Consider the following 20,398-nt stretch of genomic DNA (forward strand, 5'->3'; position numbering starts at 1 on the left):
TTTCTTTCTTTCTTTCTTTCCTTTTTTATTGAATCACTGTGAGATAGACCCTTTACAAAGCTGTTCATGATTGGATTTCAGTCACACAGTATTCTAGTACCTGTCCCTCCACCAGTGTACATTTCCCAGCACCAGTGTCCCCAGGTTCCCTCCCATCCTCCTCCCATCCCCGCCTCCTTTTTGGCATTGTGGTTGCAATATTGATATTGAAATCCACCCATTTCTTTATTCTCTTTTTCTTTGTTTTTGTTTTGGGCCACACCCAGCTGTGCTCAGGGTTTACTCCTGGCTCTGCTCTCAGGGATTACTCCTGGTGGGCTGGCGGGGGTGGGTGGGGGGAACCATATGGGGTGCCAGGGATCCAACCGGGTGCTAGACAAACGCCCTCCCTGCTCTACTGTCATTCCAGCCCCTGGTCCACCCATTTGCAAGGGGTCTCCTGGCCACCCTTAGGCCCTGGGATCCCAGCAGCCGGGGGTGGGTGTGAAGTCAGCCCCAGCTCCCTTGGCCTCACCCTCCACCGTCCAAGTCCCCCTCCACTCAGGGCCCTCTGCCCCTGTCCTGTTTTGCAGGGGAAGATGAGAAGCTGGCGTCCCTGCTGGAGGGGCGCTTCCCGCGGAGCTCGTCCATGCAGGACACGGGCCGCGAGGGCCGGGGCATCCCGCCGCCGCCGCAGACCGCGCCGCCGCCGCCGCCCGCCCCCTACTACCTGGACTCGGGCCCGCCGCCCGCCTTCTCGCCGCCGCCGCCGCCCGGCCGCGCCTACGACACGGTGCGCTCGAGCTTCAAGCCCGGGCTGGAGGCGCGCCTAGGCGCAGGGCTGTACGACGCGGGCGCGGCGCCGGGCGCGCTGCCCTACCCCGAGCGGCAGCGGCGCGCGCGCTCCATGATCATCCTGCAGGACGCGGCGGCCGAGCCCGGCGACCCGCGCGTCGGCCAGGCCACCCCGCCCGAGCGGCCCCGCCGCCGGCCGCGCGCCCCCGGCCCCGACAGCCCCTACGCCAACCTGGGCGCCTTCAGCGCCAGCCTCTTCGCGCCGTCCAAGCCGCAGCGCCGCAAGAGCCCGCTGGTGAAGCAGCTGCAGGTGGAGGATGCGCAGGACCGCGCCGGCCTCGCCGTGGGCAGCCCGGGGCCCATGGGCGGCAGCTTCGCGCGCGACCCTTCCCCGACGCACCGCGGCCCGCGCCCTGGCGGCCTCGACTACCCGGGGGACGGCCCCGCGCTGGGTTTCAGCGGCCCCAAAGACCGGCGGCTGGAGGAGCGGCGCCGTTCCACGGTCTTCCTGTCGGTGGGCGCCGTGGAGGGCAGCCCCCCGCCCACCGCCGAGCTGCCCTCGCTGCAGCCCTCCCGCTCCATCGACGAGAGGCTCCTGGGACCCGGGCTCGCGCCCACCCGGGACCTGCTGCTGCCCTCACCCGTGTCTGCCCTGAAGCCACTGGTCAGCAGCCCCAGCCTGAGCCCATCCGGCTCCACCTTCATCCACCCGCTCACCGGAAAGCCCCTGGACCCCAGCTCGCCGCTGGCCCTGGCCCTGGCTGCCCGTGAGCGAGCTCTGGCCTCACAGGCCTCATCCCGGGCTCCCACTCCCGTGCACAGCCCTGATGCCGACAGGCCAGGGCCGCTGTTTGTGGATGTCCAGCCCCGCGACCCCGAGCGAGGAGTGCTGGCCTCCCCCGCCTTCTCCCCAAGGAGCCCGGCATGGGTCCCTGTGCCCACGCGCCGGGAGCCTGAGAAAGCACCGCGTGAGGAGCGGAAGTCCCCCGATGACAAGAAGGCGATGATCCTCAGCGTCCTCGACACGTCCCTGCAGCGGCCCGCCGGCCTCATTGTAGTGCACGCCACCAGCAATGGGCAGGAGCCCAGCGGGCTGGGGCCCGAAGAGGCCCGTCCGGGCACTCCTGAGCTAGCCCCAGCGCCCGCCCAATCGGCGGTGGTGGCAGAGCCCCTGCCCAGTCCCCGGGCCCAGCCCCCAGGAAGCACACCAGTGGTGGACCCCGGGCCAGGGCAGGGCAGCTCCGAGGAGGAGCCTGAGCTGGTCTTCGCCATGAACCTGCCGCCCGCCCAGCTGTCCTCCAGCGATGAGGAGACCCGAGAGGAGTTGGCCCGGATCGGGCTGGTGCCGCCCCCCGAAGAGTTTGCCAACGGCGAGCTCATGGCCTCCCCGCTCCCCGGCCCAGGCCCCTCATCCACGCCCGGGCCGAGCCCCGCCCCAGGGAAGCCCAGCAGCGAGCTGCCCCCGGCGCCAGAGTCAGCCGCGGACTCTGGGGTAGAGGAGGCCGACACACGCAGCTCCAGCGACCCACACCTGGAGACCACGAGCACCATCTCCACCGTGTCCAGCATGTCCACCCTGAGCTCCGAGAGCGGGGAGCTCACGGACACCCACACCTCCTTCGCGAATGGACACACTTTTCTCCTCGAGAAGCCGCCAGTGCCTCCCAAGCCCAAGCTGAAGCCCCCGCTGGGGAAGGGGCCGGTGGCCTTCAGGGACCCGCTGCTGAAGCAGCCCTCTGACAGCGAGCTCATGGCCCAGCAGCACGCCGCCACCGCCGGGCCCGCTCGCCCTCGCTACCTCTTCCAGAGAAGGTCCAAGCTATGGGGGGACCCCGTGGAGAGGACACTCTCTGGGTCCGATGATGACAAGCCAACTGTGATCAGCGAGCTGAGCTCCCGCCTGCAGCAGCTGAACAAGGACACCCGCTCCCTGGGGGAGGAGCCGGCCGGCGGCCTGGGTGGCTTGCTCGACCCGTCTAAGAAGTCGCCCATCGCTGCAGCTCGGTGAGCAGGGCAGAGTGGGGAGGGTTCCACCCTGTGGCCTGCCTTTCGCCCCCTTCTGCAGCCTTCCACCTGTCTGTGGCCCTACCCTGTCCACCCTCTGCTCTGTCCTCACCAGGCTTCCTGTGTCTGTTGCCGACTATAGCGCCTGCAGGTTCTTGGTAGCTGGGAGGGGGTGGCGTCCACCAGAGACCACCCAGGCTAGACCTGCCCCCAGCCACTGCTGCTGCCCTTACGGCTGGCTCTGGGCCTGCTCTGGAACTGCCCTCCCCTTCCCAGCTACTTGGCTTTCTGTGACCCCCATTCCCAGGGGTCTCTGTGGCTGGTACCCCCCTTTCTCTTAAAGTCAGGGCATGCAGACATTTTTTTCCTTGGGGAACCCCCACCGGTTTCTGGCTTCCTGCCTCTGCTTAGGGTTCAGAGTGCATGATGACACGCTCTCAGGTGGAGGGACCCCGACTTCTCTGTGCCTTTCCGTTGCTGTACTTCCCACTCTAGGTGGGACATGAGAAGCATGTGGAGCTATAAGGGGTGGGGGGCTGATTGCTGCTCTGGGGAGGGGTGTGCTGCTGAGCTGGCTGGGCCCCTGGACATATTCTTTGAAGCTCTGTGCCCCGTTGTCTTGCCTGCTGTGGCCAAGCACCCTCTTCCTTTCTGGCTTTGTGGGGAGTGTGCCACCGCCTAGTTCTTCCTTTCTGCCTCCTGGGCCCTTTCTGGCAGGAGTCCCGAGGGCTGGTCAGGTGTGAAGAGGACTGTGCCCCCTCCTGGCCCCTGAGCCCGCCTTCTGGCTCCTGTCAGCCTGGGACTTGCTGTGGGGTCACCTGTCCCCTCAGTACGGGGACCTTCTGGGACCGTGCCCTCACCCCAGGCACCATGGTGTGAGGCCTGTGTGGGGGTGCACCTGACCAGCCTCCAGCAGCACCTTCTCTCTCCCTCTCTTCCTCTGTGTCCCTTGGTCCCAAGGAGGCTCAAGCCCCGTGCAGATACTTGCCAATCAGGTGAGAGCAGCAGCTCCACTCAGACTGCTGTGTGCAGTGGCCTGAGCTGCTGGGAGGTGGCAAGGCCACATTCCCCAGCCAGACACGTGCCTGCTGCAGAGACAGGACTCGGAGTCCGTGGCTGGGCCTGGTGGGCTCTGCTGGTACCCTCAGGCCACCCCTCTGAGCCCATCCTACAGCCCTGCAGCATTTCTTTAGGTGAAGTTCCCAGTTTCATCTTGGACCCGGTGTGGGGGACAGCCTGGGGAGTGGGGCCGTCTCAGCTGCACTGGAGACAGAGTGTCCAGCCCCGGGGCTTCCTGCTGGTCCCATTGGGGAGGTCAAAGCTGCGAAGGCGTGTCGAAGGGTGTGTCTTCAGACAGGCGGGAGCTCTGCTGTGCCCCTCCAGCACCCTAGGCAGGCCCCCGTGAGGCCTGGAGGGGAAGTTTCCCTCTAGGAGCAGAGCGCCGCATTCTTTATTTCATCTCCTTGGCTCTGCCATGGGATGGGCCAAAGGTGGCCAGTCTGCCAGAAAGTGACTGCCAGAAGGTCAGGCTCACCACGAAGGGTCCTCCGGGGACAGGCTTGGCCATTGAATGGGAGCCGCCCACCCAGCCCTACCTGCTCACTCGGAGGACGCCCTGATCTCATCCTGGCTGACTGGGCAGCGAGCGCCAGACACAGAGCTGTGGGCTCAGATTCGTCCAGTCGTCTGGCCTCATGGCTGCAACTCCTCTGCTGCTCCTGTCTGTGCCTCTCCTGCCTCTGATGTCCCCTTCGTGTCCTCTGACCTGCTGACCACAGTTGGCAGACTGCAGAGGTGCTAGACAGGTCCAGCCACTTCCACCCTGTGGCCAGTGGTGGAGCCCTCCACAGTGGTTGCAGAGAGAAGCCAACGTGGGCTTCTGATGCCCAGCAGGCCCTTTTTCCCAGAGGGTGGTAGAGCCCCCAGAGTGTATGTTCTAAAGCCTGTGCCCCTGCCCCCTGAAAAGTTACTCTCTCTCCAGCTTGGCTCAGCAGAGCTGCAGTTTGAGGCGCACTGCTGCCTGAGTGCTTTCAGGACAGATCTTGGCTCTCAGGAACCTGTGGTCACTCATCTCTACCTCTCACCCCAGTTTGCAGCCTTCTCTGTTCTTCAGGGTGGCCTCTGAGGGGCAGCGCCCATGTGCAGCTTCAGAGGGTCCGTAGCTCCAGCTTTGGACACATTGGTTCAAGGCCACCCACCCCATTTCTGTTTTTAGCTTCATAGTCTTATGGACAGAAAGGATGTCCATAGTTCAGAGCCACATGGTTGCCTCTGAGGCCCTTATGCTGAGCACCTGTATCCCCATCTCTTCAGACCTCTCCACACCCTGATCAGCTCTGTGCGTCTATCTCTCTCTTTTCCTCTCCGTCCCTCCCTCCCTCCTTCCCTCCCTCCCTCCCTCCCTCTTTCTCTCTCTCTCTCTCTTTCCCTCCCTCCCCCCTCTCTGCGAAGCTCTCTGCCTGAGTCCAGATCCAGTCAGCCTTGCCCAGGTTGGCCATGATGCTCCTGTGTGGATGAGCCCTTGCTGCACTCTGTCCCTTCGGGGTCTCCCTGGCTGTGAAGGAAGTTGGGGCGTGGGTTCTTGGGGTGGTGGGTTCTCCCCTACAGTATCTCTGGGTCTGAGCTCGCATATCTGCAGGTCTTGGCTACTGATAGGAGCTGCAGAAGCCATGGTATGTCTCTGATGCTGGAGAAACATCCCCTTGGCTTACTTCTCAGGACTTGTTCTCAGCCTGGGGAGACACAGGGGAGCTGCGTGGTGGGGCCCTGGTGCAGGTGACATGAGGGGGGACACATGATGGGGGCCATGATGTGGGGAAGCAGGAGGGTGCCAAAGGTGGGGCAGTGAGCTGGGTCCAAGAAGCGTCGGGAACAGAGAAGGTGCCTCTGCCCTCACAGCGGGGGTGAGGTCCAGAGGGTCATTTTCCCTAGGCAGCCCCCAGGTTGTGCTGATCCCCACCTCGCTTACCGCTGTCCTGTGTGTGTGGTAGCAAGGCCCAGCCCAGGTCCCCATGTGGCCCTCACGGGCAGCGCATACTGTCAGCAGAAGGGAGCGCCTGGCCCTGGTTTGCAGACATCCCCCCAGTCAGGAGGACGGACTGTGTGAGGTGCGAGGGGCGCAAGGGCTCGAGTGGGTTGGGGACCTGAATGTCAGCTCCTAGTTGGCTGAGAAGGTGGGTGGGCGCTCAGGCAGTGGGTATGAGGACCCCAGGAGGGGCAGAGCATGTTCGGGAGTCTGGAAGGACTCAGGTGTCATGAAGAGGGGGCAGAGCATGCCTGGGCGGGAACGGAGGAAGGGGCCACCTCAGTGGGAACAGGCGGCTGCTCAGCAGGGGCTGTGCTTGCAGGAAGGGTAGAGCCCCAGGAGGGAGTGGGCTGAGTGTGTGTGGGGGGGTGTCAGTGCTGGGTGAGGCCCGTGTGTCAGGAGCGGCCAGTGGTGGTGGGGGGTGTGGCTGGCCGGTGCTGGGGTGGACATGGGTGTATGCAGGGACTCTGCACTGCTTCCTGCTCTGGGGACAGTGTGGCCATGTCCTGCTGTCATGAGGGCCTAGCTGCCCCTCCCTTCCCATCTCTCTCAGACGTCCTGCCACCCCAGCTGGGGGCCTTCGGTTGCCCACTCCCAGCCAGCCCGCTCTCACTGCCCACCCCTCCCTGCACCAGCCCTGCACCCCAGTCCCCCAGGTGTCTCTGCGGCCACGGCATGGGCCTGCCTGGCATGACCCATTGGTGCTGAGCCCTCAGGGGGTTCCAGTGTGGGCTCTGGAGGGGCCGTCCTGAGTCCAGCCCCCAGCATGTCCCCCAGCATCACCCCCACCAGTGTACTGCCCTCCCTCCTGCTCCCCATTTCCCCTACACCCTCGGAGGCCAGGGTGGGTGTAGGGAGGGTATCCTCTGAGCCCACCCAGGGCCCCTGCCTCCTCCCCGTCAGACAAGCAGAGGGTGCAGCTGCACAGCCTGGACCACAGCTTGGCTCTGCTCTGGGTATGCATGTTGGGAAGGTGACCTCCGCTCAGAGGCTCTGAGAGCCTCCGTGGCCAGGGATGAAGAGGTCAGCGGGAAGAGCAGAGGTGGCTCTCAGGGGACCAAATATAGGAGGGGACGCTTTAGGGGCTAAAGGGTTGTGGGGACCCTGTGCCGTGTGGCTTCCAGCAGGCACAGACAGGCTGTGTATTGGAGGTGGGCCAAGCCTTACTGGCAGAGAGCAGGATACTTGGGGCTGCAGCCACAGTGGGCAGTGTGGGGTGCTCGGGTACCATGGACACAGTGGGCAGGGTGCAGGGTACCCAGGTGCTATGGCCACTGATGGAGTGCACTCCAAAAGCCAGAGTGCAGGTCATGCCGAGGGCCCTGGCCTGCTGCTCCTGAGTTCCGAAGTTCCTCCACGGCAGGGTTTCAGCCACACCGCGGCCGTGGCTGGGGGGTGCCCCAGCACAAGGCTAACACTCTCTCTCATTGCTCTCTCCTGCCCATCTGCATGTGGCTGCTCTGTGTAGCTGCGCGGTGGTCCCGAGCGGCGGCCTTGTAAGTGAGCATGCCCATCCCATGCCTCTCGCCGTCCATGCACTGTGCTGGCCACTGGGTCTCTGCGCTGCTTGGCTTTGGGAGACTTCAGGGCCACGGAGGGCCCCCCCGCCCCCAGGCATCCCCTGACTGGAGAATGGGGAGGAAGCAGGGAGGGACCCACGAGGATGGGACGGCTGTCCCGGAGGCCTGGGACCCATCAGGTGATGTCGGGAAGGGAGGTGCCGTCCGCGTGCGTGTGGCTTTGCATGTGTCTAGCACGCTGGGCTTGCTCCCAGGGTGCCGCATGTTGGGAACACCTGTGCAGCAGCTGAGGGTCTTCGCCTCGTACCTGTCCTGCATGTGCCGCTGCTCCACACCGGCGCAGATGCTGCCATGTCCGTCTCCATGTCACCAGTCCCATCATGTCCTGCTGCTGCCAGCCTTCACCACGACTCAGCTGCGGGTCGCCTCAGGGGTCCTCCCACTAGGCATGGATGGCCCCAGGCAATCCTCAGGGATAGTATTGCCCCCAGCATATACTCAGGGGTGATATCACCCAGCATAGTTTGGGGTAAGTGCTGCCCCAGGCATCCATGTGGGAGTAATATTACCCCAGGTTCACCCTGTGGGTAATACTCCCCCAGGCATACCTTGGTAATACTGCTCAAGCATACCCTGGAGTTAATGCTGCCCCAGGCATACCTTGGGGTGATACTGCCCCAGGCATAACCTGAGGTCAATACTGCCCAGGCGTGCCTTGGGGTTAATACTTCCCTAGACAACCTTCTGGGGTTAATGCTGCCCCAGCACACCTCAGAAATTAATGCTACCCCAGGCACACCCCAAGGGTATTACTGCCCCAGGCCACTCTCTGGGGTTACTACTGCTCCAGGCACACCTCAGAAATTAACACTACTCCAGCACAACTCAGGTAACTTTGGAGGGGGTTTTAATGCTGCCCCAGGCAGGCCCCTGGGATTGAAATTGCCCAGTAACCCCCAGTTAATATGGCCCCGAGGTTGGGGTGAGGTTTGGGGTGAGCAGTGCAGGGACTGCCCTTTGCCCAGGGAGAAGCTCTTTCCTTCTATGTTTAGAGGGCCACATGCATTCTGCCCACCCTCCATCAGCCTAGGGCTCCCCTGGCGCTGAGCTTTGGCGCCCTATTTAGGGGCCAGGTCCTGTAGTGGCCGGCCCCTGTCTCCCACGCCCTTCCGCGCCCACCTCTCTCGGTGCCCCTCACCTGGCCTTGACCCCTCTCCCTCCGCAGGCTCTTCAGCAGCCTCGGTGAGCTGAGCACCATCTCAGCGCAGCGCAGCCCAGGGGCCCCGGGCGGGGCCTCCTACCCGGTGCGGCCGAGCGGCCGTTACCCCATGGCGCGGCGCGCCCCGAGCCCGGTGAAGCCCGCGTCGCTGGAGCGGGTGGAGGGGCTGGGGGCGGGCGCGGGGGGCGTGGGACGGCCCTTCGGCCTCACCCCTCCCACCATCCTCAAGTCGTCCAGCCTCTCCATCCCGCACGAGCCCAAGGAGGTGCGCTTCGTGGTGCGCAGCGTCAGCGCGCGCAGCCGCTCGCCCTCCCCGTCGCCGCTGCCCTCGCCCGCCCCGGGCCCGGGCGCCCCCGGTCCGCGGCGCCCCTTCCAGCAGAAGCCGCTGCAGCTCTGGAGCAAGTTCGACGTGGGCGACTGGCTGGAGAGCATCCACCTGGGTGAGCACCGCGACCGCTTCGAGGACCACGAGATCGAGGGCGCGCACCTGCACGCGCTCACCAAGGACGACTTCGTGGAGCTGGGCGTCACGCGCGTGGGCCACCGCATGAACATCGAGCGCGCGCTGCGGCAGCTGGATGGCAGCTGACGCCCCTCCCGCGCCCTGCGGGCAGGGCCCCCCACCCCGGGCCGCCGGCTCGGCCCGCCCCGGGCCAGGAATGTTGCATGAACCGTCCTTTGCCGTAGCTCGGAGACTTGCCCTGTACATTGCTTAGCGCCCTCCCTGGCTGGCCAGAGCCCCCAGCACACGGTCAGGAAGGGTGCGGGCGGGAGGCGGAGCAGAGTGGGTGGGCTGGGGTGTTCTGGCCTGACCACCTCCCACACAGCTCCTGGTGGCCACTCTCCCAGAGGGGGGGATCTAGTCCAGCATGCGAGGTCAGGACACACCTTGTTGACTCGGGGGGAGGGGGGAGACACTAGGGTTCTTGGTTGGGGGCCAAGGAGCCCCCTGTTTTGCATATTTTAATCCACTCTATATTTGGAACAAGAAAAGGAACAAATATCTCTGTCCTTAATAGCTTCCCTTTCCCTCCTCTCCAGCACCCTCTGGTTTCCGCTGCGGCTGCCCAGTCTTCCATCTCTGGCCCCTCACTGCCACTGCCACCCCACATGGGGCGGGGGACGCTCCAGCTGGTCTGGGGTTGGCCAGGGTCCCGGTACCCCGCCCTGGGGCCCCAGCTCGGCCCCCTCCTCGCGCTGAGCTATCCTGTGCCCCTCAGACTCCTCAGGTGCTGCGTGGAGGAGGGGTGGCCGTGTCCTACTGGACACTAGCAAGGGCAGGTGGCTGGGAGACCCTTGTCAGGGAAGCAGGGCCCTACACCTGCACCGGCCATTGCCCCCACCCCCAGGGCCCTCCCCATACAAGGAGCAACAGCAGCAGAGAAGCGTCCCTGCCCGGGCCTGGAGCCTGGGGATTCTGGCCCGAGTGTGCACACATGAGTGTGAATCTGGTGCCCCGGGAACCTGTGTGTGCACACTTGAGTGAAACCTGGTGTCCTGGGACCCTGTGTGTGCACACATGTGTGAGATCTGGTGCCCCGGGATCCCCTGTGTGCACATGTGAGTAAAGTCTAGTGCCCTGTGAGCCTGTGTGTGCACACGTGAGTGTGAGACTTGGTGCCCCGGAAGCCTGTGTGTGCACGTGTAAGTGTGAATCTGGTGCCCTGGGAGCCCACGTGTGTGTGCACCCATGACTGTGAGGCCTGGTGCCCCCGGAGCCTGTGTGTGCACACGTGAGTGAAGCCTGGTGCCCCGGGAGCCTGTGTGTGTGTCTGTATGTGCACACGTCTGTGTGAAGCCAGGTGTCTGCTTGTGCCTGTGCAGAGAGCGGCCCCCAGGCCTGCTCCGGATGAGTGCTCGGGGTGTGTGCATGGGTATGCGCCTGAGACAGTGCCACATATCCACTCCAAAGAGTCAGGGGCCGTCCTGCACCCTGGGGCCTGCTGTTGCCCATCTGGAGCGGCCTCCTCAGGGGAGTTGCTTGGGAGAGCCCCCAGGCCTTGGAGGCAGTGACACCCCCTTGGGCTCCTGAGGGTGTCATCGGGGACCCCTAAGTCAAGCTTACCACAAGCCCTGCGGAGAGGCCAAGACCCCTGAGGGCCCCTCAGCCCCCTTACTGTGACTCCTCACGCTCAGCAATGTCTGTGAGTGGGGGCTGGGATGTTTTTAAACCTGGGGTTTGGAGTCCGGACCAAGCTCCATCCACGTCACTCAAGTTTCTGTTTCTATTTCTAGCTTTTTTTAATAAAAAAAAAAACCTGAAAACAAGTTTTCACAGCCCAGGGGCTTGGCACGCCGGTCTGTGCCCCCTAGCCGCCCTGCCCAGCCCACGGGCCCGCTCCTCTGGGCAGAGTCCCCGACAGACCAGGTCCCACATGCGCCTACGACAGGCTGCCACACAGTCTCACTCACCTGTGGGGTTCGGTTCCGTTCCATTTGGGTTTTTAACTTCACAGGGTCAGTCCCGCTTTTCCCCTCCTTTTGTATGGAGTCCATGGGGGATTTTCCCCTCTCCAGTCCCAAGGCCTCCTGACCCTGCCGTTGTGATACACCCCACAGAGATCTATGTTTCTTATACTATTATTATTATTGATAATTATAATATTATTATGTAATAAATTTATAAGAAATGAAGCTGTGCACTTTCTGCTGCCCGACACAGGCTCACAGCTGGGTGTCAGCACATGGACATGCCTCTGCCACCCTGTGCTCTGTCCTGACTCCGCTGGGCCCTGGCTCCTCTTCTCTCTGGACCTTCCAGCTGGGGCATGGGGTAACTCTTGGGAAGGGCTTGGGTGGTCCTCAGGCCCATGTCCACTCTCTGCTCTCGTCACTGGGCAGTGACGGGGCAAGTCCAGACGGGTGAGTGGGGGACAGTGGTCATGGAAGGGCACAGGAAGCAGGGCAGCTTGAAGCTGGAGCCACTATGGGAGTGGGCCCGTTGGTGTGGTGAAGTCTGGGGACAGATGGGGAGGGTGTCCTTGTGCCCCGCAGTGTCACAGGGGGCCAGGCCTTGGGCTGTGGAGGGGCTGCTTGCAGTGGGGCCTGGAGAGAAAACTAGTCTGCTCCCAGGTTGCACTATCAAATCTGCAGTATCATTTTCAGAGGGCACCTGGGGAGGTCAAACGTGCCAGGGCTGGAGCACTGGGGGCTGAGTGGGCATCTGTGGGGCCAGACCCTCAGGCGGCTCTGCCTGTGTCAGAGAAGTTTGGAGCTGAGACTTCCTCTTCCACACGGGGGACCCTCACCCCCGCAGGCCCTTGTGGCCTCACATACCATCTCCATAGCCTGGAACAGAGATGAGCCATCGTCCCATACTCCTGCATCTCCCAAAGTCCCATGGACAGTGCTTGAGTGTGGTTGGGGCTACAGCTGGATCCAGGAGTAAGTAACCAGAGAAGGCCAGGGGACCAGGGGCTTAGGGATAAGGGTGAGAAAAAAATGGGATTCAAGTGGAATTGCTTTGATGTGTGTCTGATTCCTCAAATGAGCAAGAGCAGGGCCTTTGGAGGTGGGGGAACAGAGGGAGGCCCCCTCTGTTGGAGATGACCAGTCTTGACTGAGTGGTGCCTCAGTGGTCACTGGGAGCCTACCTTCTGGCTCCAGAATCCTGACTCCTGGAGCAGCAGGGAGTGGACCCTGCCTCCCTTAGGGCTCACCACAGAATGAACCACAGAATTAGTCACACAAGAAACCAGGGCTCTGTGCCCCAGCCTTTTGTTGTTGTTGGGGTCCACTCCTGGTGGTGCTCAGGGATCACTCCTGGCAGTGCTCAGGTGAACACATGTGGTGTCAGGGGTGGAACGTGGGTCAGCTTTGAGGCTAGCACCTCCTCCGCTGCCTGTCTCACTGGCCCCAGAGGCTCTTCTAGAACCAGAAGTGAGTGCTGCAGACTCTGTATACTTGGCTGTTGCGTTTTTTCCTCGAATGGCTTTTAAAAATGAGCTACTATTTTTCTCTCTGTAACTTTTCCAGCTTATGTCTAAATACTCACACAGGTTAGCATTTCCAGCAAAATTCTCTTAAAAAACTCCAACCAATTAATATTGGTTGGGTGGGGGTTGGGGGAGGCTGGGCCAACAAGCAGCAGCAGTGACCCCTACTGGTACTCAGGGTACCCAGCGCAGCCATGGATTCAAGCCCGGGGGGGGGGCGGGGGGGGCAATGTGCAAGGTCCTGAACTATCTCCTGGGGGCTGGAGCGATAGCACAGCAGGTAGGGTGTTTGCCTTGCATGCGGCTGACCCGGGTTCGATTCCTCCGTCCCTCTTGGAGAGCCCAACAAGCTATCGAGAGTATCCCACCTGCATGGCAGAGCCTGGCAAGCTACCCGTGCGTATTGGATATGCCAAAAACAGTAACAAGTCTCACAATAGAGATGTTACTGGTGCCCGCTCGAACAAATCGATGAACAATGGGACTACAGTGCTACTATCTCCTGAACTCCTGCTAATCTTTAAACCAAGCAGGCTTTTCTGTTTCGCCTTGAGTTGTTGTTGCCGTCCCTCAGACAGTGTTTCCAAAGCATGTTTTAGTTCCTTTATCAGGGTGGACTTTTGAAGGAGGTGTGTTATAGTTACCACCGTTTGCAGTGCTTAGGCGAGGTCATCTGACAGTCAGGGCTAGAGCTGGGGAGAGCCTGGACAAGCCCACCAGGGAGAAGCTTCCAGAAAGTGTGAGGGATGGAGCAAGTTCACCTGCTACTCAGGTAAGAGATGCCCATGCTCAGGTAGGGCCTGAGCATGCCCAGAGAGGAGAGGGTTATCCCTGAGGCAGTGCTGTTGAGGCCTATGTCCAGCGGGGGATGATCTCCTTCTAGCTCCAGGGTCGTCCTGATGCGGGAGAGACATACTGTTTCCCCATTCCCTCAAAAGGAGCAGACTGACCAGGAGGGACATGCCAGCCAGCACTCCCCTGTGGCAACCTCCCTCCCTGGCTCAGGGCAGAGACGCAACGCCTCAGGCTCTGACCGGCGCCCTCTGGTGGTGGAGGTAGACCAGTTCTGAGATGACTATGGACACTCCTCACTCCTCTGACTTGGGAGTGTAGCTCCGAGGCCTCCGAGGACAGGCCTCACTGGGGCTACAGCGTGTCCTGGACCAAGGGTGACATTCAGATGAGGTGCTCAGGAAGGACCCACTGTGTCCACCAGGACAAAGGGTGACATTCAGAGGATGAGGTGCTCAGAAGGCAGAATCAGGATCGTCCTACTGTATTCTCTTGCTCCCCGGGTGGGGTGAGCAGGCCTGTGCAGAGATGAAGAAAGTCTAGCCAGCTGTGGGCTGGCTTTCCCAGGGAGGGACACCGGAGGGTGACCATGTTCTGCTGCAGGAGATTCTGCCTCTGTATCACCTGCTGAGTGGGCCTTCCTGTGACGGGGACTCTGATACCTTAGGGATAGTGCTGCCACTGGGAGGTCTGCAGGAGAGGGTGCCGGCACCCAGAAATGGCCAGAGACAGTCAAGGCCACCAGAAAGGTGGGTTGGGGGTTGTGTTCTGAGTCAGGGACTCTCAGTCGGGCTCTCTGAGGCTCGACAGCTCAGCGGCTGAGCACTTGCCTTGCAATGGTGAATCTGAGCCCTGATATGCCCCATGTGCCTGAGCAGTGGCCCTGGTGGCGGTACCCTGTGTGTGCTCTCTGGTCTCACCCCATCACACCAGAGGTGGGGTAGGGGAGTGTCTCCACGGGTCGCAGCAGCCCTCTGAAGGAATCCCACCGAGGCCTGAGGCTCTCTAGCCCCGAGCTCTAGTACCTAGAGTGTCCGAACTGGCCTCAGACCCTGGGAATAAGAATATGAGTTGGAGGCTGACATGATAGTACAGCGGGGAGGATGTTTGCCCTGCACACAGTAGTCCATCAGGGTTCAATCCCCAGCATGCCGTATGGTTCCCCAAGCACCGCCAGGAGTAATTCCTTAGTGCCGAGCCAGGAGGAACCCCTGAGCACTGCTGGAAGTGATCCAAAAAGCCAAAAAAAGAGAAAAAAAAGAAATAGGAGTCTTGGGGGAGGGTGTGTGTGGCCCCTAAATCTTCGTGCAGCTGTGAGACCTTGACAGATGACAGGGAAGGGAGGCCCTGGACGTGCAGAGAACTGCCACCACCATGGCCGAGCCTTTGTGGGAGGATGTTACTGCAGCATGAACCAGTTAAGCCCCTGTATGGCCCTGGGGTGCTACCTGCTGATTGGTCAGGAGGCCTCGGAGCTTTGTGAGGTCATGGAGATTCCAGACCACGCCAGGCAGGAGGCTGGTGGAGATGCTGCCAACTGCCGCTCTGCTATTCCTGGCAGTGTCTGTGGTCGCCAAAGAGAACAGCACGTGTGAGTAAGTGTCTGGGGCACCTTGAAGCAAGGGGGGTGGCACCTGGACATGCAGCCCCACATAAATGCCCTGTGCCAGGGCCAGCAAGGAGACCTCACTAGGCCTCGGAGCTACACACCCAAGCCAGAGCCTCCCTGCTCGTAGGGATTGAGATGAGCAGGAGACCCTGGGATTCAGCTACCACTGCATCCACTTGAGACAGACTCTCAGCTCCCACCCCTTCCTCCCCGCCCTCCAACAGAGAACGCAAGGCCCAAGTCTGGCCACTGGCCACCTCAATGCTCTGAAGCTATTCTCAGGACACTCATGCAGGGACATGCCAGTTCACTTCCTGGCCCCAGGCCCAGCGTCCTGCCATGCTCCCTACCCCAGAATTTCCTTAGCCCCTGAGGGGCCATGGTGGTGCCAACCACTCCTCAGCTGTTACCTCCAACCAGGGGCTCAGTCCTTTGTCACCCTGTGGTCTAGTTCTCCCCATCATGGTGTGTCTCCCAAACCTCCCCCCCATCACCCTATGGCTCTCCATCCCTGTTTGGCTCTTTCCACATGCTGCAGCTCTCCCTGTCACCTCATGGCCCCCATGGTTCCTGGTTCTTCCCTTATGCTCCCACCCAAGGCTGGTCCCGCAGATCTTGGGTCACACCCTTCCACCTCCCCTTGGACCCAGGATCTGCATGTTCTAGGACCTTTCAGTGTGCTCCGACATCTCTGCTCTCTGCTCTGTGACTCCACCCATTGACAAAGATGTCAGACTTTGCCACCCTCAGATCCATTCCCTGGGTCCCCCACAATGTGTTGAGCCTTCGCCATGCCTATTCTGGTCTTGAATTGCATAACATTTGTCTGCAGTGGCCCCTGCGGGTTAAGGTTCAAGCAGAACCAGCAAATGGGGACTCGGATTGTAGGAGGGCAGAATGCAGCCTTGGGGGCCTGGCCTTGGATGGTCAGCCTCCAGGTCTACACGTACCACACCAATCGGAGATACCATGCCTGCGGGGGAACGCTGATCAATTCTCACTGGCTGCTGACGGCTGCACACTGCTTCAGGGAGAAAAAGTAGGTCCCTGAGAGGCTCTTGTGGGGGCTTCTGTGCACCTCCAGGCCATGGGAGGGCAGAGGAGGCTATGCCAGGGTTTCCATCAGGCCAAGCCTGTCTAGAGAACGGACGGCCCACCCATGTGCCCACAGGAACGTGTATGATTGGAGGCTGATTTTTGGAGCCAGGGAGGTTGTGTTTGGGAACAACAAGCCCGTGAAACCACCTCAGCAGGAGCGTTATGTGGAGAAGATCATCATCCATGAGAAGTATGTGCCATCGCTGGAGATCAATGACATTGCCCTCCTGAAGATCACACCTCCAGTCCAGTGTGACAACTACATCGGGACCGGCTGCCTGCCCCAGTTCAAAGCCGGTCCTCCCCGTCTGCCCCAGACGTGCTGGGTGATTGGCTGGGGCTTCTTAAATGAGGATGGTGAGAACTGGAGGGCTGGGCAGCCGTTTCGTGGGTGGTCTTGGGAGAGAAGAGGCAGCTTGTCGAGGAAGGGCTAAGCCTGTGTTCAGATGCCAGCCTGTGCCCTTCCCAGCTGGAGCAGTTGAGCCCTTGTGTGGCCGCTGTCTGGACACTTGTGTGACCTCTCCCCATTGTCCTGGGGTGCTGAGTGGCTTTGTTTCTGAGAAGGCAGCAGTAGGTTGGATACCTTTGGAACACTGCCTCCATGGGGGCTCCAGACGCCTTGGGCTTTCGTCATGGGAATTTCCCTGAATCCCCTCCTGGAGCAAAAACATCAGACGTCACAGGGCGCGTGCACAGAGCACCAGGGCCCAGCATTCCTGCCCACCCTGTAGTGTCGGCTCCAAACTCCATTCTTCCACTTCCCACAGCCCTGGGCTGGGCAGGGCAGGGGGCTCCTGGGGGGCTAAAATTGGGCAGAAAGTGGTGCTGGGGCAGGTGACCAGACATCCATGTGCTGCTCCAAGGTGTTGGGGGCATGTGAGTTCTCACTGGTCCCATCAGGGACAGACTTGAAGACAGGCTCCCTGCAGCTTCTGTTCTGTGAGAGCAAACGACCATTCTTCCTGATTCAGGACCAAACAGTCACGGACCCAGTCAAGGGCTGGGGGAAAAGCTCAGATTTTGGTGGAGAAAAACCCTAGCAATCTTGAGATTCTTTTTTGTCCTGTTTGGGGCCACACCCGGTGGTGCTCAGGGAGCACTCCTAGTGGGCTGTATAGGGTGTTGGGGGTTGAACCAGGATGGCCATGTGCTCAGCAAGTGTTTACCTGTTGTACTGTTGCTCCAGCTCCAATCTTGAGGTTCTTCTTCCCATGCTTGAAGGTTGGTTTCTCTGGTACTGTCTGCCTGCTCCTTAGGAAAGGGCCTTCTGTATCCTTGCTCTCAATACTTTGTTCTAGAACCTCACCCAGTGGGATATCTGCAGTCTTTAATCTCTCACTCCCAAGCCTTCCTTTTCCTGTATATTCTCAAATGCTGTTGCTTTGGGAGCCAAAAATGTTTCCAGGTTAGTTCTCCTCTTGTTGAATTCTCATCTTTATTTTTTATTTATTTATTTTTTTGCTTTTTGGGTCACACCCGGTAATGCACAGGGGTTACCTCCTGGCTTTGCACTCAAGAGTTACTCCTGGCGGTGCTCAGGGGACCATATGGGATGCTGGGAATCGAACCCGTGTCGGCCGCATGCAAGGCAAACGCCCTACCCGCTGTGCAATTGTTCTAGCCCCCGAATTCTCATCTTTAATTTTAAGCTTTAACTTTTTAGTTTTTGGGCCACACCTGTCAGTGCTCAGGGGTTACTCCTGGTTCTGTGCTCAGGCATCTCTCCTGGTGTAGCTTGGGGAATGTCGGGGATCACACAGAGGTTAACTGCGCACAAATCAGCACCTTACCCTCTTTACTATCGCTCTGGCCCTATTTTTATTTTTTAACATTGAAGTCAAAATGCTGTGACTGAGAACACTTTTCTGTTTCAGGATATCTGGTTTTGTTCTGACACCACAGCTTGGGGGTCTGAGTCTCTGCCGTGGCCTTCAGGGGTCTCCTTAGTGTCGTCCTCATTCAATGCCAGCTGTCTCCAGGGCTCTGCAGAGATAGAGCTTGCATCTGTGGGCATGTGAGCCAAGGAGGGTGGTTTCTGGGGCTAGAAATGTGATGAGGCCCTGTGGCTGGGCTGGGTGACCATGGCTGTCCTCCCACCATACTCCCACGGCCACATGGCACCTCGGGGTGGAGGTGCTGCTGTTGTGGGGAGCCTCGGTCCCTGGGACTACCTGGATGTGACGTTGGCCAGACTGTACCTTTGTATGCAGCCGGCAGGAGCCAGAGAGAGAGAATACAGAGGGTAGAGCACTAGCCTGGCATGTACCGGCAACCCATGTGCTTCAATCCCTGGTACCGCTTAGTGCTCTCCTGAGCACAGGGCTGGCAGTACGCCCTGAGCACCACCAAATCTGGCCCCCAAACCAAACCAAAGAAGTACCTCTGTAAAGCAATTCTTGGTGTGTGGCCCAGTTGTCAGGTCAGCCTGGGTAGAGTGGGCAGGCCACAGTTTTCGAATCTTATCCACATAGACTCAGGCACAAAGGGAGGACAGTGGAACCTCTCATCCTGGGCAGGGTAGGGGTGGTAGTGGTTATGGTCTTGGTGGAAACAGAACCGGCAGGGTGAGAAGGAAAGGCGTGGCCTGGGGTGAGCCTGGGGAGGCCCAAGGCATGGCCAAGACTCAGACCTCACATCTGCCCTGTGGGGCCTGAGTCCAGAACTCTGAGTTCCTGAGCTGGCTGCGGGGGTGCCCACTGTCCTTGTCACCACCGTCTGCCCCTGGCGGTCATGCCCCTTGAGTGGGCGGGAGATGTTGGGCACTGGCAGCATATAGGGCCGGGGGGTGGCACCAGGCTCTCAGGGTTGCCTCCAGTGATCACTGACCACTGAGTTGCCTGGCTGCAGCCCACAAGGTCTCACCGACGCTGCAGGAGGCACGCGTGAACCTCATCAGCCTCCCGAAGTGCAACTCCAGCCGATGGTATAACGGACGCATCCGCTCCACTAACCTGTGTGCAGGCTACCCTGAAGGCAAGGTGGACACCTGCCAGGTAACCCCTCTGTCTACACCCTGCAAGCCTGAGCTCCTCTCTGGGTCCCTTCCAGGACCATGGCAGGTGACCCTCTGGCTGCTCCTACAAAGAACCAGCCACCACATTTAGAGCTCTGGGCTCCCACCCATCTCCCACATCTTCTGCCACCAGATTGCAGGGCCCTTAAACCCCTGGACACATGTACTCACGCGCACATGGGACTCGCCTCCTCAGTGAGAAGGGCTCTGGGATACCCCCTCACGCCTCCCAAGCCTTGCTACAGTGATCATGTGATTATGATTCTCGTGACTGTTGTTACATGGTCACAGTACTGTCCTTCCGGAGCCTGTGATCCTTGGTGGTGGGGGTGGTCTGGGCAGAGAGTGACCTCCTCCATCCTTCCGGGCAGGGGGACAGCGGCGGGCCCCTCATGTGCAAAGACAATGCGGAGAACACCTTTGTGGTCGTGGGGATCACCAGCTGGGGCATTGGTTGTGCCCGTGCCCTGCGTCCTGGAGTCTACACGTCCACCTGGCCCTACCTGAACTGGATTGCGTCCAAGATTGGCACAAACGCCTTGCACATGGCTCAGCTGCCTGTCTCTCTCCTTCCTTCTCAAGGTTCCCAACTCCAACCCCCAAATCCCTCCACAGCTCGCCCTCCTTGGTACCAAGGCCAGCAGGATGGCCGGCCCAAACCTCCTGTCAAACCACCCCCACCCCCACCCCCGCCCCCTCCCCCTCCCCCTCCCCCAGTCCTGACAGCATCCATCCAACAGACTCCACCCCCACCCCCGGCTCAGCCCCAACCCCCGGCTCAGCCCTCACTCCCAACCCTGCCCCAGTCCCCAGCCCCAGCCCCAGCCTCAGCCCCACCTTCACCTCCATCTCAGGCTCCGTACCCTTTTGCCTTGCCCCAAGGCCAAAACCAGTTCCAACCTCTGGGCCACCTTGTGCCCCCATCTGCCCCTACTAGGCCCCCACAAGAACTTTCATTCGCCAAACGACTCCAGCAGCTCATAGAGGTCCTGAAAGGAAAATCCTTTCCTAACCCCAAGAGCTATTATGAGGTAGAGGCCATGCCGGAGATGACCACCATCTCCTGACCCCACTTCAGGTGGAGATCATTCCGGAATTGAACACCTCCTCCTGCCCCCACTGTGTCCTCACAGTCCCAGTGAGCCCTTCATTCCCACAGGGGAAGAAGGTGAGCTAGAGATATATAAATCCAAGGGTAAATACATATCTCATACATACATGGTGCTGTCTTCCTGGTCTTTTCTCACTCTGCCCTCAACACCTGAGTCCAAATGCCACTTGTCTCCCCACCCTCTACTCTCCAACAAGGTATGCTGGCTGCTTTGCACACTGTGCACACTGTCTTCATTTTTGTCTTGGCTTTTGAAATAGGAGCAAAGGACCAGCTATAGCCATTGTCACTTGGTGGC

General features: G+C 60.5%; 2 protein-coding genes across 4 annotated transcripts in view; both read left to right on the forward strand.

Moving 5' to 3' along the window:
- Positions 1 to 11,176, forward strand: part of SHANK3 (SH3 and multiple ankyrin repeat domains 3) — a 46,636-nt gene extending 35,460 nt beyond the window's left edge. For all 3 annotated transcript variants that reach the window (XM_055141886.1, XM_055141888.1, XM_055141887.1), the window contains 2 exons: positions 573 to 2,778; positions 8,549 to 11,176. In XM_055141886.1, the coding sequence (XP_054997861.1) occupies positions 573 to 2,778; positions 8,549 to 9,131 (2,789 nt within the window). In that variant the 3' untranslated portion in view covers positions 9,132 to 11,176. The remainder of the gene's footprint in view (positions 1 to 572; positions 2,779 to 8,548) is intronic.
- A 3,617-nt stretch (positions 11,177 to 14,793) lies between these two features.
- On the forward strand, positions 14,794 to 20,056 carry ACR (acrosin). The gene is made up of 6 exons (XM_055143926.1): positions 14,794 to 14,864; positions 15,711 to 15,917; positions 16,050 to 16,333; positions 18,824 to 18,969; positions 19,361 to 19,766; positions 19,908 to 20,056. The coding sequence occupies exons 1-6, from the start codon at positions 14,797 to 14,799 to the stop codon at positions 20,054 to 20,056; spliced, it is 1,260 nt and encodes a 419-aa protein (XP_054999901.1). The 5' UTR covers positions 14,794 to 14,796.
- The last annotated feature ends 342 nt before the right edge of the window (positions 20,057 to 20,398 follow it).

This window comes from Sorex araneus, chromosome 6, assembly GCF_027595985.1.
Source record: "Sorex araneus isolate mSorAra2 chromosome 6, mSorAra2.pri, whole genome shotgun sequence".
Classification (NCBI taxonomy): domain Eukaryota; kingdom Metazoa; phylum Chordata; class Mammalia; order Eulipotyphla; family Soricidae; genus Sorex; species Sorex araneus.

Excerpts from the sequence above, each read along its gene's own strand:
- ACR (XM_055143926.1), top strand. The coding sequence starts at position 14,797 with ATGCTGCCAACTGCCGCTCTGCTATTCCTGGCAGTGTCTGTGGTCGCC. Across the intron at positions 14,865-15,710 it reads AAAGAGAACAGCACGTGTGA|TGGCCCCTGCGGGTTAAGGT; the intron begins GTAAGTGTCTGG and ends ATTTGTCTGCAG. Across the intron at positions 19,767-19,907 it reads GGCTCAGCCCCAACCCCCGG|CCCCATCTGCCCCTACTAGG; the intron begins CTCAGCCCTCAC and ends GCCACCTTGTGC.